General features: G+C 37.4%; 1 protein-coding gene across 2 annotated transcripts; it reads left to right on the top strand.

Moving 5' to 3' along the window:
• Nucleotides 1–354: 354 nt before the first annotated feature.
• On the top strand, nucleotides 355–17,572 carry vegfba (vascular endothelial growth factor Ba). Of its 2 annotated transcripts, none has more exons than XM_043257599.1 (8): nucleotides 355–1,303; nucleotides 4,887–4,929; nucleotides 6,182–6,378; nucleotides 7,468–7,541; nucleotides 10,395–10,427; nucleotides 12,031–12,111; nucleotides 13,560–13,763; nucleotides 14,619–17,572. In XM_043257599.1, exons 1-8 carry the CDS (start codon nucleotides 1,220–1,222, stop codon nucleotides 14,638–14,640), a joined length of 738 nt encoding a protein of 245 aa, XP_043113534.1. In that variant the 5' UTR covers nucleotides 355–1,219; the 3' UTR covers nucleotides 14,641–17,572. The 2 variants fall into 2 exon arrangements, with proteins under 2 accessions (XP_043113534.1, XP_043113535.1); XM_043257600.1 differs by lacking the exon at nucleotides 355–1,303 and adding an exon at nucleotides 2,326–2,556.
• Nucleotides 17,573–18,597: the final 1,025 nt, after the last annotated feature.

Here is an 18,597-nt window from a genome sequence, read left to right as displayed (position 1 = left end):
TTTTAAAAACCTTATATTAATGAGGTAAATGACTACACTAGGCAGCTAGACCCACTCGGGTAAAACATGTTTTACTCCTTGAGGAGATAACCGCGCAGTTTGCTGCTGCTACATATCAGTCAACCCCCATCCAGAAACGAAACTGGTTGTTTTATAATCACCATCCTGTCTGTAAAACATAAATTATTTGCAAAATGCCCGTTTCCTTTAAAAAACAACAACACCCCGACAGGGAAAAGCACTGAAAAATAGACAGGGGCGTCGGTTAATAATTGCCCACCTCGCGATGCGCGAGCGTTACACCTGTGAGGTTCTGCGCGCGAGCAAAGTCTGCGCGTCAGGAGGAAAAAAAGAGAAAAGTTCCACGAGCGCGACGGTGACGCGCGCAGAGAGTTGCGGAGCGTGTGAGTCCTGAAGGGCAAATAAGAGACTGGAGAAAACGACCTTATCAAGGCGCATTTCTCTCGTTCTTACTTCATATAGGCACATGCACGTTGCATTGCGCACGTTGACAGAGTAGATTGTGTATATGCCGAACATTTTAATTATAAGAGCTTGTGTCTGACAAGCAAAGCGTCATCACGGGTTTCTGTGGGCATGATTTCTCTGGTGACCTACAGTAGCACGGGATGCGCCGCACAAAGCGGGTCTGAAATGCCAGACGGGAGACACAGAGACCTTCAGGAGGCTCGTGACATCGATTCTTGAGGATATGTTTATTTGTTACCGGATATAATTCCCCGGACCTTAAGGACGTACTCTAGTGCCGCCGGGAATTTCGCTGCGAGGGAGCCGGTATAAATGAAATTGGGTGCAATGCATGGAAAACTCTCCTGTAAAATAACATTTTGGGATTTATCGTAGCTAGTTATTTATAATAAACACGCCCTACGACCATCTCGAGCCTCTCAAAAGCCTGCTTTTACATTCAAGGAGTCCTCGTTGACTGTTTGCTCGTTTACATACTTTGAAACTTAAGATATTTATTTTTTGGTCTTTTTTTTCTCTCTTTCTCGTTAAGCCATGACAGGGATGGCAATTGCCTTGTTTTTCGAGAATCTACTGAGTAAACTGTCATTGCTTGGATTAAAGATGTTGGATTCGGATGTAAAAGTGGAATAATCATTCATAGAGAGCTGACAGCTGTAAGGACCGGACGTTGGACCTGCTATATATTATTTACACAACTATTTCTGACTTTTCTTGGTGAACTCAAACAATGGGGATCAAGCTGAGAGTTATCCTGGGAATGTTTCAGTTCGTCTCACTTACCAGAATACCAACACAATGTGCCAAAACACCGGTAAGAAATTATAATAATAATAATATATTTATTATAATAATAAAATATTAGACCTTAGCACTGGAGAACTCGTACGGTACTTAGTTTGAAGTGTGTAGTCTTCATTATATATATATATATATATATATATATATATATATATATATATATATATATATATATATATATATATATATATATATATATAAAAAAACCTTCAAACTTAAATGTAATTAATTTATCTGCTCTGGTCTGGTGGTCTTTCATCGCACGCTTGATAAGTATCTTTCAATTCCTCTCCATTGCTTGTAAAACGCACTTTATAGAGCTGAGTTAATGCACAACACTCTTCTGGGCATTTTATGTGTTGAAATAACCCGACGGTCATTGACGTTTGGCCGGGTGGGAAAGGTGCTGCTTTTAAAGATTTAATGCTCTGATAAAAGCCACCAATTAAGTTATCAGTAGACATTATGTTTTGTGTTTAGGGTTGTCTGTGAACACATTAAAAGGGTGTCAAGGAGTACATCATGGGGGTGTGGCCTGTATTATAATAGGAATAATGTGGTGCATTAATAGTATGCCAATATAATACAATGCTATATTTTAAGATTATATACACACACACATATACATATATATATATATATATATATATATATATATATATATATATATATATATATATATATATATATATATATAAAAGATAGATATATAGTAAACAAATAATATTTTATGTATTTTGTTTTGGGTGTAAATCATATTTTAATAGGCTAAATGTTGCATGTGTAGCATGTTTGTTTGCCCAGAAACACTTTTTTTTTTTTTTTTTTTTTTTGCTGTGTCTCAGAAGGATAGACAGTGACGCACGCATTTTCTTTATCTTCACTTAAACAAGCTTTTGTCAACATTACATCCAGCACACGACACCTATTGTTAGCCCACGAAGGCAGCACGCCAGAATGCACCGAATCTGCGCATCTCCGTTAGTCGCGAGCGCAGCGGTATGCGGTCGGTGTACGTGTGACCGGGGCTCTGCTTTATGGATGGACGCGTATCATAAGTCTTCGTAACGATGCGGCTCCACTCGTCGTTTGTCCTTTCGTGTTTAGCCGAAACTTGGCTTATTTATTTTAGCCCGCAGTTTGGCTCTGGTATATTTAATTTGACGATGCTGAAGATGCCGTGAAATGTAAACCTTCTGAACGTCGCGTTGCATGACATTGCGCGCCGCCGGTCTCGGTGTAAGCGCACCTCAAACCCACGAGAAGGTACGGCGCGGTTATTGGAAGTCTAACCTCGTGACCTTTAGGTTTCTCTGTGTCACGTGTACGGCGATGTTGAAGTTGGTGTTGCCAGGTGGGCAGTGATCGGGGTTGCCAGGTCCCGGATAAATTATCTGCGCAAAGCTGATTTAAAAGCCGCCCAAAAGGAATGCAAACTACACTGGAAAATTTGACTTTAATAGTTTTCACTGCTAGTAAAAAAAGCTAGTAGGCTTTTTGTTTAGATAAATTGCTTAAAATGTGAGTAGCTGAAATGAATTGCGCTGTCTCACTGTGGTACACAGACATAGCCATCCACAACATGCTGTGTCAATAAATTCGTTTGTATATGCTGTATATTTCCCAGTTCTTTTACCAACAGGTTTTCGTTTGCTCTTTGTTTTCCACGGTTGCTATTGTTTTATCTTTGTTTGTCATCATTGTGCAATTAATCTACAATCCCAAACTCAGTTAACCTGCCTCAAAATCCAGTTCCCGATGTGGGTAACATTCACATAATCTCCACATTGTGAGGCGACATTAAACATGCTAACCATAACTCCACTTTACAGTTAAGGTCCTTAGGTTGCCAGATATGCTGATCAATACACATAAAGATAGTAATTCACAGTATATAATAAAAATATCTGTCTTCGTTGTTCTTTGTCTTCAGAAAAAACCTTTTGCAGCTGCCGTACATTAAAAACTAGGCTAAAAAATGCGTACAATTATATTTTCAAACTAGCAACTGGCATAATTTTCCGTTTGCAATCCAGCATGTGCAGTGCAGTTTAAGAGCACTAGCGAAAACACATCTTCTTACTTTTTAAAAAATGTTTAAATAACATTATCGCGTAATAATTTGAATGGGTGGATATTAAAAAGGTTCATTTCAGAACGTCTTAGTATTGGGTAAAGTATGACTAAGTATAAATGACATGAGCAAAACATGATGGTTGTGTTCTCCAGCGTGATTTTACATCTTTCAAAGAGAATCTTGAGTTTTCAATAAAAACCTTTCATAGAAAGATCTTCATAGATCTCATGCTTAATGTCAGAAATTGGTTACATTTGATTGGAGACCTAGAAACAAATTGTACAAAATTATGTCTAGTAGAAGTTAAAAATTAGAAATAAATTAAAGAAGGATTACTGGAGTATGTATTAGAAAATATGATCTTTCTACTTTCACATTCAATTCAATGTGTTTCTTTCCCATTTCATGTAATCCATGTAACCATTTACTGGCAATTTCTGGGTGAAAACTGTTTCAAATGAACAAAATTCAGAATTTTATGTCATCATTTTTCTCTAGTTTTAGATTCTTGAATCCTAAAAACACTGTTCACTTGCAGGTTTAAAAAAAAAAAATCCCAGACTTTCCTTGCGGCCTCAGACTTGGATCAGCTGTAGTAGTGCCTGATACCTGCTGTTCATTTTGAAAACCTCAGTTCTGAAAGCTCGAGTCCATTCACAGACGCCAGACTGACCCACGGGCCGCAGGTTGAGGGGGATTGTGGGAGTTCGAAGCAGCTGAGCTCACGATTGGTGCTTAAACTCAAGGGCTCTTAGAAAGAGAGGGCTGACGCAGCCAAATCTAGCCAACTGCTGCTGCAAAAAAAAACCTGGCGGTGCTGTGATTTTTAGTGTGTGTATGTGTGTGTGTGTGTGTGTGCGTGCGTTTCAGAGAGAGAAAGTGAATGTTAATATGTGTGTGAAAGTGTGTGTGTGTGTGCCAGTCGCTGTGCCAGTGTGTGTGTGCCACTCTGTGCCATTGTGATAAGGAACTGACTGACTCAACCCTCATATTGCAACACAGAATCAGCAGACGCCTCCCCGAACGTTTTCTGCCTGTTTTCTGATTAATATTGCACTTAATCATATCAAATCTTTATTTGATGCTATCATTACAGAACAAATGCACAGACGCACAGAGTATAAATGAATGCGCTGTCCTATTTCAGTGTAGACTCACCTTATAATACGTTTGTCACACATGCTTAGCCACACGGTAAGCCGTCCTACATGGTGCAAGGAAGCCATGTATGCGTGTGTTGTTTGCGCTGCAGTGCAAAGTCTGCTCTCTCCCTCAGCGGTGACCTTGTTCCAGTGCGGACCTCGCCGTGTGAGGGGCGTGCGTTTGTGTGAACGTGTGCTAACATCCACCTTCGTGCTGCTCTGGCACAAATAAACACCAGAAATGCATTATAGGAAAACGTTCTCAGCATTACGTTTGCCGGAATCGGGTCTTCGCGGCAGCCTAAAGAGCGTGTGCTTTTGTTATTGTCTTTGCTGTATGTTGTGTCTGACGCTTTTGTCTGTGTCCTTTCCTCTAGTCAGACCACTGGATGCCAACAGAGAGCCACAGATCTGGAGAAGGTATTGAGCCTTGCTTTCGTTCGTTATCTTATTCTTGTAAGTGCATTACTGATTTAGTGAGGTTATATAATATATAATAAAACAGAGGATAATGACTCATTCTGGTCCTCTGCGCTCGTGGCGGAATAGCTTTTTGGCAGCTACTGTGTCATTATATTGCACCCATGAAAGACACCTACGGAAAAAGTTTGGGAAATTTTCTTTTGTTTTAAAGAAATAATTTACCTCAGCAAGTGACAGTAAAGATATTTTTACGTTACAAAAGACTTCAGAATAATTTCTGAAGGATCATGTGACACTGAAGACTAGAGAAAATTCCACTTTGCAGCAGAGTATAAATTACATTTTAAAATATACTTAAAAAACAAAAATATTTCACAATATTACGGTTGTCATATTAGTGACTTTTGTACGGTAGCATGTTCACCTTGATTTCAGCAACTATTTATTTTATTGGAAGTCCACTGAGAGAATCAACGTAAAAATGTTATTAAATTTAATGTAATATAATATGATATAATGTACTATAATAATGTCTATAAAGCAGTTAAGTATTTAAGTAACGCTAAATTTACTTTAAAAAAGATGTATGGAGAGTTAAAAAAACAACTACAGCAAAAAAAATTGTTTTTATGTTACATTAAAGGTGCATTACAGATCAGTGTATTAGTTTCTTTGCGAAGTACCATTACATTGGTGCTATTTAAAGAAATAAATGACACTTTATAAACAGCATCTGTGGCATGCTGTCAGTTACTGGAGGAAATAATTGAAATACTTTAGTATTTCCAATGCAGTCTTCGCTGATAATGTATTTACTGTACATCTGATGGTGTGGCACCAAGATAAATGTTAAAATGCATACTGTTTTGAAAGTACAGCCTGAACTTTATGCGTTCACATGAGACTGTTGCAAGAGAATCACTTACAAACATTTTGCACCATGTAATGCCTTACGCACGAGGATACCAGGCACAGACCGTTTACTCTGAGAAAAATCAACCAACAGGAATTCTGTTGATAACACATCTACACAGAACAGATATTGCGTCAATAATTTAGATCCCTGCATCAATATTTATGTCTCTATATAATGTATAATCCATTTATGTACATGTATAATGTTGTTTTAAATTAATGATGAAGCTGGTTGTCTAATTAACCTTCCAGAATGCATTAATGTAAAGTATATACAACAGCATGTCACAGATTCTGTGCTGAAAAGGGTTTTCATGTATTCTCTCTCTCTCAGTGGTGAGGTGGTTAGATGTTTATCAGAGGAGCGGATGTCATCCCAGAGAGACGCTGGTGGAGGTTTGGCAAGAGTTTCCGTGGGAGACACATCACCTCTTCCTGCCGTCGTGTGTAACGCTGCGGCGCTGTGGAGGCTGCTGCTCTGATGAGGCTCTGGAGTGTGTGCCGTCACAAACACACACACTTGTAATGGAGGTGCATACACACACACACACACACACACACACAGTGCACTCACGCACAGTGCACTTAATGCAGAGTTCAAAGCATTTCACATCCAGTATCTTTTTATTTATAACTGACATTAATTTTGATATTTAGTAATCTAGTGCAATGGGATTCATGCGCTCTCAAAATGTGGCTGAATTGTTCAAAAGTTTGGCGTTGGTGAGGTATTTTGTACTCTTATGTTCTCTTTGCTGCATTTATTTGATCAAAATTACAAAATTACATCTGGTGAAATATGTTGAAAAACTTTGTACTGCCTAATAATGCATAATAATTCCGGATCTTTGATTCTTTTTAACCATAAAATAAATATATTTTTGTACTTAAAGCATTTATTTATTTCAGTACTTAACCATAAAAATGCATTTACCGTCACTTTTTACCAATTTAATGCATCCTTGCTGAATAAAAATATTAATCTATATTAAAAAAAAAACGGATCCTTGAGTGTTTAAGGTTGATTTGCTGCCTAAAAAAGCATGTCTTGTTAATATCAGTGTTAACAACAGTTGAGCTTCTTAATAATAAGTGTTGTTTAAAAAATAAAGCTCACTGACACCAAACCTTTGAAAGGTTAACGTAAAGTAAAATTCTTTTCGTTTCAGTCCTCACAGAAACACTCATAGAAATCTTTCACACATACATGTACTATTTTACATTCACATGCTTAATGTAGTGGAATGCAACGCTCATATTACACACTCACTTACATGTATATGTCAATAGTGGCATTTAGGGGGAAAGTACCTCCACACACAAACACACCCCATATAATGTAAGATTTTAAACCTCACGGCTTTGTATGGTGAATAAAACATCCAGAAAGACACACTCACACACACACACACACACACACAGCATGAGTTAGTCATACATATTCAGTGTGGTTAGATGAAGTCTCTAGTGTAATGGATCAGGTTGAATCCTGGTCACGTACTGTATAGACAGATTGAGGGATAAAAGATGGAGTCATTACTATGCAGAACAGATTGTGCGTGTGTGTGTGTGTGTGTGTGTGCATTTAAATGCTGACTCTTGCTCTGTTGAACTCCACAGCTCATGAGGACCTCATACATGAAGCATGAACTTGTGCAGCTGCCTTTTATTGAACATAACCAGTGTGAGTGCAGGTGAGATACATGTTCACACACATACACGTCAACTGACCTAGCAATGTCAGCAAGGCCTTATAGACTTATAGTCCCTATATATATATATATATATATATATATATATATATATATATATATATATATATATATTTACAGACATATCACTCAAGACTTACTGATATACAAAGTATAATTCAACTTGTGGACAATGCACATTTCTTAATATTAAGCCTTAAAATTTTATGATCTTTGAATTTTATCGTTCTTTTATTGCAAGACAATTAAAGTTTATCTGAAACGTACCTCCACTTTAATACAAATGTACTTGAGTATATTTTTAGTTTGACTTCAGCACTACTTCTGCACAATTAAAGTGCCTTAATTAGATAATTAGTTGTTCCAGTTTAGCAGACTTTAAGTATACCAGTGTAGTGTACTTAATGCACAATTGCAGGGTATTTTTTTATCAGTTACATAAATATGGATATTTGCACATGTAGCATGAAATAAATGTATTTTAGTGTTTTTATCAGTAGGGTTGTTTTAATATAAAGCACAGTGAAATTGAACAGTAAAAGCCGTAACTACCCTAAAATCTCTGCACTTGTGGTGACAAACACCAAAAAACAGTGACGAAGACTATGCATTTGAGCAGAAATTTTAAAACAGCCACAAACAGAAGAATATGTTCTTAGTGAAAGGCCCTTAACCCTAACTAAACAAAATAATTTTGCATTTGTAGAATAATAAAAATTAATTATATAGAAATTAATGAATATAATGTTTATAATGACTAAAAATCAGATCATTATAAATAGCTGAAAAGTAAAAAAAAAAAGACTTTGAATTTGATATTATTGTTATTATTCAGCAATGTTGCACTAATCTGATCAAGAGTGAATAAAGAGTTAAGAAATGCAAAATTGTTAATCAAATGGTTAAAAAATTGGTATTATTAATCAGTGCAAACAAATGTTTCTTGAGCATCAAATCAACATATCATAATGATTTACAAAGGATCATAATGGCACTGAAGACTGGAGTAATGATGCTGAAAATTCAGCTTTGCATCACAGGAATAAATTACGTTAAATGTTTTAAAATAGAAAACCATAATTTGTAAATATAATAACATGTATTAATATTACTCTTTTACTGTATTTCTTATCAAATAAACGCAGCCATGGTGTATGAGACTTTTTTCAAAAACATTTTAGAAAATCTTACTGACCCAAACTTCGAACGACAGTAAAACATTGAGTGAAATTGCAAATAACCATTTAAAGACAGAATCGCACAGTTTACACAACTTTATTTATTGTCAGGTTGTTAAGCATAATTATTGGAAGATTTACTTTGTTTATGAACCATTTTATCCTTGAAAACTCTCAGAATGAAGGTTTTGTCACATTTCGCCAACTTGTAGGGGAAATTTTGTCCCCTAAGAATAGCTGAGTGAACCCACCCACACACACACCCCGATCCAAAGCCTATCTGACTTTCAGATCACCCCTCACACACACACACACACACAAATGCACTTCCACCCTTTCTGTCACACGGGGAATGACCCGTCTCCCCACGGACTACTTCCTGAACCCAGTCACAGAAAGTCGTCACCCCTGAAACACTCTTCTGTTGGCGCGTAGCCGAGCTGTCAACATCAGCTCTTTATCGGCTCATTGTGAGGATCTCCTCAAAAGCCTTTTCAGAGGTTGTGGGGTTCGGATTAAGGCCAGGGGTGGAGTCGAGCGTTCGGTAAGAGCATTTACATGCGCTCGCCTCTCTATCCTCTCTTTGTAATACTGATCTGCCCCGTACACACTGAGCTCACCACTGTTGACCAACCCTGAGTTACTTAAACACCCACGCTAACCGCGCAGGCAACCGGCCAACATTATTAACTGCGTCCAGTCTGAGGCTCACGTTATCATGCGATAAAACATCTATCTTACTTGTAATGTTTACACTATCACACGCTAGAACCATTATCTTGTGACTAATATATATGCACAATCATGTACTACTAACATTAACACAATTCTGATCTACATTATCTTGTACGGAAGTATGCGGAGTAATAAATACTCATTTAGATCTTGTGGATGGTTGTTATGTGGTTGCTTAAACATTTTGGACGGATCCCAGGAGTCATATCTTAAAGGAGTAGTTCACCCGGAGATGAAAATTTGTTGAAAATGTACTTATGCTCAGGTCAGCCGAGATGAAGATGGATTTGTTTTGTGCCTCACAGCAGATTTGGGGGAATCTGGCATTGCCTCTGATCACTTGATAACCAATGAGCCATTTGCAGTGAATGGGTGCCATCAGAATGAGTCCAGACAGCTGATAAACACATCACAATAATCCACAAGTAATCCACATCACTCCAGTACATCAATTAACATCTTGTGAAGAGAAAAGTTGTGTTTATAATTTTCGTTGTTATGGCACCCATTCACTGCAGAGGATGTATTGGTGAACAGGTGAAGTGACGCTGTGTTTGTTCCAATGAAGAAACAAACATATTTAATGTGCTTTTACCTCATTTGCAGCACAGCAAATCTAGATTTTGTTCTCATTGTAAGTGCTTAAAATAACTTGATTAATGTATGCATGTAGTTTTGTTGCTTGAACGTCAAAATAATTTATGCTCCTTTTTTTTAGAAGCAGAAAACAAGTTAAGCCTCGAGAGTTTAATACTTATTGTTAGGGTTTTATCTAAAATGATTAAATATGAGCAGTAATAACAGTACTTAAATATCCATGTGTATATGTTGTAATAATGTTATAATGATAATGATAATGATCTTTCTTTTAATTGTAAAGTTGATTATCATTTTGTTTTTACCGTTTGTTTTTTCCCTACAGGCAAAAGGGTAATCTTTATGCAGAGCCAACCAGGTAAATTGTTTATTTGTGATTGTTTTTGTGTGTGTGTGTGTGTGTGTGTGTGTGTGTGTGTGTGTGTGTGTGTGTGTGTGAGAGAGAGAGAGATAGAGAGAGATGTGAAGGTTCACCAGCAGTATGAACACCATTTGCCCTCTTTTCCTTTTGCTCCACTGCAAACACACTCACTCTCTCTCACACACACACACACACACACACACACACACAACTCCATGGAGATGGTTGCATGGTGAGTTAATTGTGTGTGAAAGGCAGAAGTGGTTCAGTCTGTTTTGCTCTTATGCTAGTTTACTCTGACCCTAATGTTAAAGAGGCCGGCTACTGTTTATTCCAGATATTTTTTTTCACAGTCCTGTCCAAGACACTCTAAACAAAAAACACAAATTTAATGACACACTCCTCAGAGAGCCACAAGATTTGTCTGTGTAGGATGACGCTTCATATTTAGTTTTTTTAAACAACTAATGACACTTTTACACCACTATTTTTGACAATTGAATTGAGAAATATTGAGCCACTGTATACTGACAAAAATATATGCTAATTATAACCAATAGGGGCGTTAGAATTATGATGAGAGCAGGCGGTAATTAATTAAAAATGTATTTAAGTAGGACGTAGTGTGTGAACTTGGCATTGGTCCTCATGTTCACACTTCTCTTTGCTGTGAAATCAGTTTTTACACGTAATTCTTCCCTTTTATTGCCAACGGACAGCCCGTCTGTTCATTTAATGTGGATTTTTTTTTTTGTTGGTACAACTTCCATTTTAAAAAGAATAAAACGAAAAAAAAAAGATTGTCATAGAACAACATAAAGAATCAGTCTAAGATTGGCATGAGATAATATAAAGAACTTGTTTAAAATGACCAGTGAGTTCATGTCAGTAGAATATGTTTATGTACACACAGATACATTAGTAATGCATTCATTGTATGATTTTAGGCTGTTCCAGGCAAAGGACAACCAACATGAAACAATCATGCCAATTCCTTTTATTATGGCCCCTAAATGTTTTATTGTTTTATATTAACTTGAATCATAGCTTACGATTCGATATGTGTCGTCAACATGTCGCACCCAAGTTTTAATAGATCTGTGTCGCACATGTTGTTTCTAATGATCTTATAAAACTGTCTATAGACGGCATAAGACACTGCATTTCTAATTTGCAAAAAATCTCTGACTTCTAAAGACTTAATCAGTTGGTTTGGTGTGTGTGTGTGTGTGTGTGTGTGTGTGTGTGTGTCCAGCTGGCGTGCGTCTTGCACTGTTGGAAGGGAGTCAGAACCTAGAATCCTCCTTTGTTGGGAAACGGAACAGAACATTCATTTTATTGCTTAATTAGGCCACTGGCCCCTGAGGAGCCTCACCGAGACCAGGGCTAAAGAGTCACAAGAATTAACGCTTGATAAAGTCATCTCAAGACTCTCTGAATGAAATCTCAGAACTGAAAATGTAAAATACAGTTTAATACTTTTCATGTTGACGTAACATGTTTGTGCAAATATATTTTAGCTGAGTCGTGATCATATTGCGATTTATCTATTTGTATTAATTATTATATTTTAATATTTAATATTTTATCATTTTCTTAGGCAAGGCCCACAGACAACAAGAAAAGGCAGAAAGCGGCAAAGGGGGAAACCAAAGCGAAAGAAATACACGGGGAAAAAGACGTAAGTTTGTAATTTTATCATAGTACTGTAATATAAAAAACAATGATGATACTGCTATGTTACACAAAAACAATGATAATGTAGTATTTTCTTTATTTCTCTTTATGTTCTTAAAACAAGATAAATGCAGTTTAACTTTTGCAAGACTGTAAAACATTAAGACGTTTTCAGAAAATATATTAAGTTCATTAACCATAGTGATAAAATGTAGTAAGCTTTAAACAAGATGAAAAAAAAACAAACAGTTTTGAATATAACTCAGTTTTGAATATAAAATTAATCTTACTTTCAGGCCGTTTCCATATTTGAAACTCTTCATACGTGCCGTGCTGCACGTTTATACACGCAACATTGACTTCTACTCAGACAACAATTAATTAATTCTGGTCAGGGAAGGAATTCAACAGTTCCTCGCCTTTCCTTTCTACTTTTGCTCTTTCGTCATTGGTTTTTGGTGAGGGCGAGTGGAGGGCGCTTCTTTTGGACGGGTTTTCCCTCCCTGCTATCCATCATCTACTCCTCCATGGATGGAGTCAGTGGCAAGTGTGAAATCAGGCTAATTTGGCAGCCAGAACGCCCCTCCCTTTTCCTCGGCCTCCCCTCCGCCGGCTCTATCAGCCTCTCAAACCACTTCCACACAATGATTGATTTTCTTCCTTAATTAACTCTCACCCTTACACTTCTCTCCACTTTTGGTTTAGTTAAAAAAAGGGAAGTGGGAAAAAAACAGCCCCATCAGCCCACCATCCCATCAGAGATGTCACAAATGAGACATCAAAGAACTGGCGGCAGCAGACACTATCCAGAGTATATCCGTGGTGCCGTCCAAAAAGACGATCGGGGCTGTGCATGATCAGAATCCATTATGGGTCTTTTTGTGCTAGCTGCTGAATTTAATTTTAAGCCTAATGTGGAGATGCAGGCTTGGGTCTGGTTTTGCAAAGTTAATGATTGCAAGGACCGACGTGCTCTTTGTCCATTGTAGCGGTTTTACATAATTCTCCTGGAGCCGGATTTGTCAGAGCCAGTATTTTAATCCGAATTGTGTTACTGAATTACTTTGAGACTTTTCTTAATATTTTAAAATTTCTCCTGACTTTAGGACCTCTTTATAGTTTTCACAAGTTGAAATTAAAAGCAAAGAATAGTTTGCCAAAAATGACATTCGTAATTGACTTCTCGTATTGCATTTGCAGAAAAAAAGGTGCAAAAGCTGTCACCGGGGTGCTACCTTTTCAGAACTTTCATCATCATACCATATTTACCCCTAAAAGATGCATGTCTTTTAATACATTTTCACAGCTTTTGAAAACTTTTGTACCTTTTTAATGTTGCATACGTAACAAAATGTTTACATTTGGTCGAACTGTTCCTTTAAGGCATGCAAAGGTTATGCACTCTTTATTTCACACCAACAGCTGATTTTTTTTCTCTTCTTGTGCCAACAGGACTCTTGTGCCAACTACACCCCCTCCTCCTCCCCCTCCCACTCTCCCGCCTAGCTCCGCCCCTCCAGCACCTGCCAGAAAGACGTGTCCACCGTGCCCCACCCGCAGGATGATATCACATCCTCCCTCCTGTGAATGCAGGTGCGGTTTGAGGGAGGTGAGCTGTACGAAGAGAGGAAAGATACTCAACCAGCACAGCTGCCGGTAAACACACACACACACACACACACACACAGTATAAAACTTATTTAAATGTAGCTTATTGTGCTAAAAATAGACCCTTTCACACAATGACATGCCCTCCACTTGGGAGTTTATTGCACAAGGAAGTGTTTCTCCATCAGTGAACTGCAGAAAAAAGCTTTTGATAGCATTTGACACGGTAGCATGCACACACACACACACGCACACACACACACAAACACACACACATACACACGATTCTTTATAAATAAACATGGATTAAAAATGACCAAAAAAATATTTTAAAGCATTTAACACACACAGTTTTTCCTGATTAACTACAATAACCCACTAAAATTTAATTTGGTGTAGCAATATTGTCAGGCATATTTACAACAAAAATCAATTTATGACACATTAAAAGACACATTAAAAGAAGAATTACTTTAACCTGAAATACTAATTAGTTGTATTTTTTTGTATTTTTTTGTTGTATAACTTTTTTTGCCACTCTTCTAGGTTTTGCCTAGTTGTTTGATTTTTTTTTTTATTGCGGTATATGTAATTGTTTCAACTAAATTAAAAAAAAAAAATTCCAAAACCTTATTTAAAACCTTTAAAATAAACTTTACAGTACTTACATTTGAATACATACATATTTGAAACAGAGATCATTTGTAACATTATAAATGTCATTACTGTCACTTTTGATCGATTAAATGCATTCTTGTTGAAGAAAATATTAGTTTATATAATTGAAAATATCTAAGAAATATAAATATGATATTTATATTATAAATATGAAGTAAAGTGTTGCTCAGTGTTTTTAACATTTTTAACATGAGTGATCTCTTTCCTCCTCTCATTCTCTTTCAGATGTGAAATCCAAAGCGAATAGTGAAATCAATCCACCCGTATAATCCACCGATCAAACTTTGCACGGCTTTGAGGAGGTCAAAGGTTTGCTTATTCTTTTGTCACGGACTCTGAAGTTTGGGACTCACTCAAAAAAGAGGGTTCAAACCACAGACCCACCCCCTGGCCCATCTGGCTATGTCCCACACATTATTACGACAGTATTAGATCCATAATCATTCATTCACACATGTGTACCGCGTGTGTACAGAATCCTACCGCTGAAGCTTTTTACCATTATGATCCAAACCTAAAATCACTTTTAACCATTTGACGCTGTATTGTGGACATTCAGTGGGTCAAGCGTATCGCTGGAATACTAAAAGTGAACCATAGTGTTCTCATCGAGCTTTATCCAAAACCAATTTTGGGATTTCGTTCAGCTTCGGCGGATCCTCATAGGCACGGACACACGGCTAGTGTGATGCTAAGGATGACGAGTGCGCTGAGAACTTTCAAAGGGAAAACTGAATGAGGAAGCAGTCGTTTTTTTTCTACCAAACTACTTAAAGTGGAGAGTTTTTGATGGGATGGATGTTGACAGACCTTCGGTGTCGAGAGAACTCGAGTGTTTGGCTACACAAACAGAGTATCTCATCCTGAGAACATCCCCGACGTCTCCTCTGACCCTCGGCGTGTGATAAATGGACGGATGGGTCGATTAGACGGATCGGCGGGTGTCTGTGTGGTCTGAATTGTGCATAATAAGGATCTGTGCGTCTATCCTAATTTATTCCTGGCCTCTATAAGTCCATAATGTGGCTTCACAGACTGTATCAATGAGTCTTTTTGTGTTTGTTTGATTTGCTTTTTGTTCGGTTCCTTCCTTTGGGAATTGAAAGCTTTTTCCCACTGGTTAGCCATGAGAGGAATGCCAATCGTATAGAAACCTGGCTATATTCCATTGGTGCTCACCAAACACAAGTCTTCTCTCTCCCACACCCCCGATCACACTCATTTTTCGTCTCTTTCTTTATCCCTTTTCACTTCATCTGTCTCTTTTTCCTTCTTTCTCCCTCACACACACACACACACACACACACACACAGTCATGCGTACACATACAAATTCAAGCAGGTAAATATAAGCTTTTCTGTGTCGATACTGAAAGAAGAATTTATTTTATCTATCTTATTCGTTTTGTAAAGTATACTAATGTTATTGTAGTCCATTTTGTTTCTTTTGTGTATCTCTGTTAATCCAACCTATAGAGTCAGGCTGGGTGGCCGGCCGTGTGTTGAATTTGAGTAAAAAGCTCTTAGGAAAAGGGAAATGCCCGTTCTGTTTGTGTTAAGTCGGTCTTAATCATCTCACAGCGTTGGGCATATGATGTATTTATTTTTTATATTGAGATGCATTTTGTATTATGCTTCGCCATGTTTCTTTTGGGACATTTAATTATCTGCTGCGACTGACGGTTTGAGAACGTTCAGTATTTTTGGCTGATTTCCTCAAAATCATGCAGCTCAGATAATGTAGCTGTCAGTCCATTGTTGAGGATCGTTTCAGTCACCATCGAAGCCAGAGGCCGTGAACGTGCTTATTTTCTAACGGTGGTCATTTAACCAAACACTTCTTTCCACTATATATGTAGCATTATTGAATGAAATGACCTCACTTTAAGTGATTTCTCAGATTATTTCTTCAGTCATTATCTGCAATAATGTAAATTATTAGGATCCTCAGCACCCTTTCACTCTTTAGACTACGCAGATATAAGATATCCACAAGTTATCTGCGTTCCAGAACCACTGATCTTTGTTAAAGTCAACATGAAATTTTATTAGCAACCCATTTTACTTCAGTCAGCTGAAACTGGTCTCCGGTGAGATAAAAACTTAATTTTATGCATTAACAGTTGATTGAATGGTGCGCAGAAACAAATGGTGCAGGATTTACTCCAATTTTCACTCAGAACTTCCTAGTAAGTGGTGAGCAACGCAGAAATGTTGAAATGGAAAGCCTGAAAGAGTGTTTTGTTGTAAAAAATGCCGGTAATCTACACTGACGATGTGAAAAGTAGGCGTTTCAAAACAAAATGAGGCTAAATCTGAATGTTAGTTAGCTGTTTGACTACTGGTTAGCGTCATCCAATAGCCCATCAGTGACGTGAGTGGGAAAGGAAAGTTGTTTCAGAGACAAAGCAAGTTATTTTGATGCGAATGCAAACATTGATTTCCTCAGAAAGATACACGCGTACATGTGCGAACAGAAGTAAACAGGGTTGGTTTTGAGTTCATGTTGACTTTAAGGTCTTCTCTGTGTGAACTGGTCAATATGTTGTCCTGTTTCCTCGGCTTTCCTTCACCTCTATCGCCGCCGTGAAATGTTCTGTGTGAAATATCCTCTTCTATAAACGTAGCGTTTTCTCTCTCTCTCTCTCAACAGTGATATGTATCAACTACCTCTGTGTCTGTACAGTTAACGTAACTATCACAGTAAGATTATAGAACCGTGAAAATATATAAAACGCATACACAAAATGCATACCATATGAATGTACCGACAGAACGTCAGTGTTTCCGATCTCTTCTGTGTAAAGATGATTCCAGAACCCTTGTTGCTTTGATTTTGTACGTAGATCCGTGTCTGTCCGATATGTATCCAGGTAGATCAGAACCAAACAGAACCCAGTCCGCACCACAGTCTATACACAATATAAGCTTTGAGTGTTTGTTTGAACGTGATTAATAATGGTTATTGCTGCTATACCATCTGTGCCCAATTCTCCTGTGTGTGAACTTGTGTATAATATTTGTTACAGAGAGACATAACCTGCTCTGCTTTATGTCTACAATGTATATAAATTCAAACGTAGGTCTGATCACACGTACAGTATATATAAAACACAACAGCCATAAAGCAATGTGCTATATATTAATATAAATAAAGTGAAATGTCTTATTTTTGAGATAGATTTGTGATGATTTGGTAATTCTGAAGTGTCGCTTGCAAAATTACCACAGTATCGGGTCAATCTCATAAAGCTTGTTAAAAACATGTCTGGGTCAAGTCATTTTTGCATTATTTTCGTTATGTATTCTATTGCTGTACTGCAAGCAAAGATATAGATATCTATATATACACGGAATATATATTGAGCTAAATATAAAATAAATGCATTCTAGAAGTGTTTATTGCATTGTTTTGTCTTTTGTAATTTATTTTTTGTAGTTTATGAATATAAAATCGTTGTGAATATAAAAACTTGTCCAAAATAATTCATTTTTGTGGTGAAATGTGACCCGGACATGTTGTTGTGAGATTGGATCTATTGTGGAAATATGGGCTATAACTGGACATGTAACATGATTTCAAGAAGACCTTGACCTTGGATGTAAATAGCATGATACATGTGAATAATTATCATTTAGCACCATGCTATATACATACTGAAGTACTATAGTATTAGCATCTGATAGCTTCACTGTACCTTGACAATGTGACATTAGTTCTCTGTAGGGAAAGCACATATTTGTTTTAGTCTTTGTTTTATACTCAATTCTACCTCCCTGTTTTGTGCCGTAAACCCCCTCCCTTTTCTTTTCCTGCCGTTTAACGGTAATGAAAGACAAACATTGTGATAATTATCACCTGGGTCTGGGAGTCTCAGGCAGAGGGCCGCCAGCACCGTAATGATGTGAGAAATAATATTATCTCTCTCCCTCCTCTCGCTTGACTGCTGCTGAGTCAGACTTGCTCACGCACACACACACACACACACGCTGCTTGACGCTAATGCCCAGGGCCTGTGGAACAGCAGAAACCTTACCTGATATCTCCTGTCTGATGATTCACTGATCCTTGTTTTATTCTCTCTATGCAGGCTTTTAACAGTGTTGTAACAGTGATACAACTAAGACATGCTGCTAAAAATACACTCTACCATTGAACCAGTCCTCACAAAGAAATGTTCAAGTAAAATGAAATGAAATAAAAG

This window comes from Puntigrus tetrazona, chromosome 14 (genome assembly GCF_018831695.1).
Source record: "Puntigrus tetrazona isolate hp1 chromosome 14, ASM1883169v1, whole genome shotgun sequence".
In the NCBI taxonomy this organism is placed as follows: domain Eukaryota; kingdom Metazoa; phylum Chordata; class Actinopteri; order Cypriniformes; family Cyprinidae; genus Puntigrus; species Puntigrus tetrazona.
Note: the sequence above shows the minus strand (reverse complement) of the source record. Positions and strands in the feature narration are given on the sequence as shown.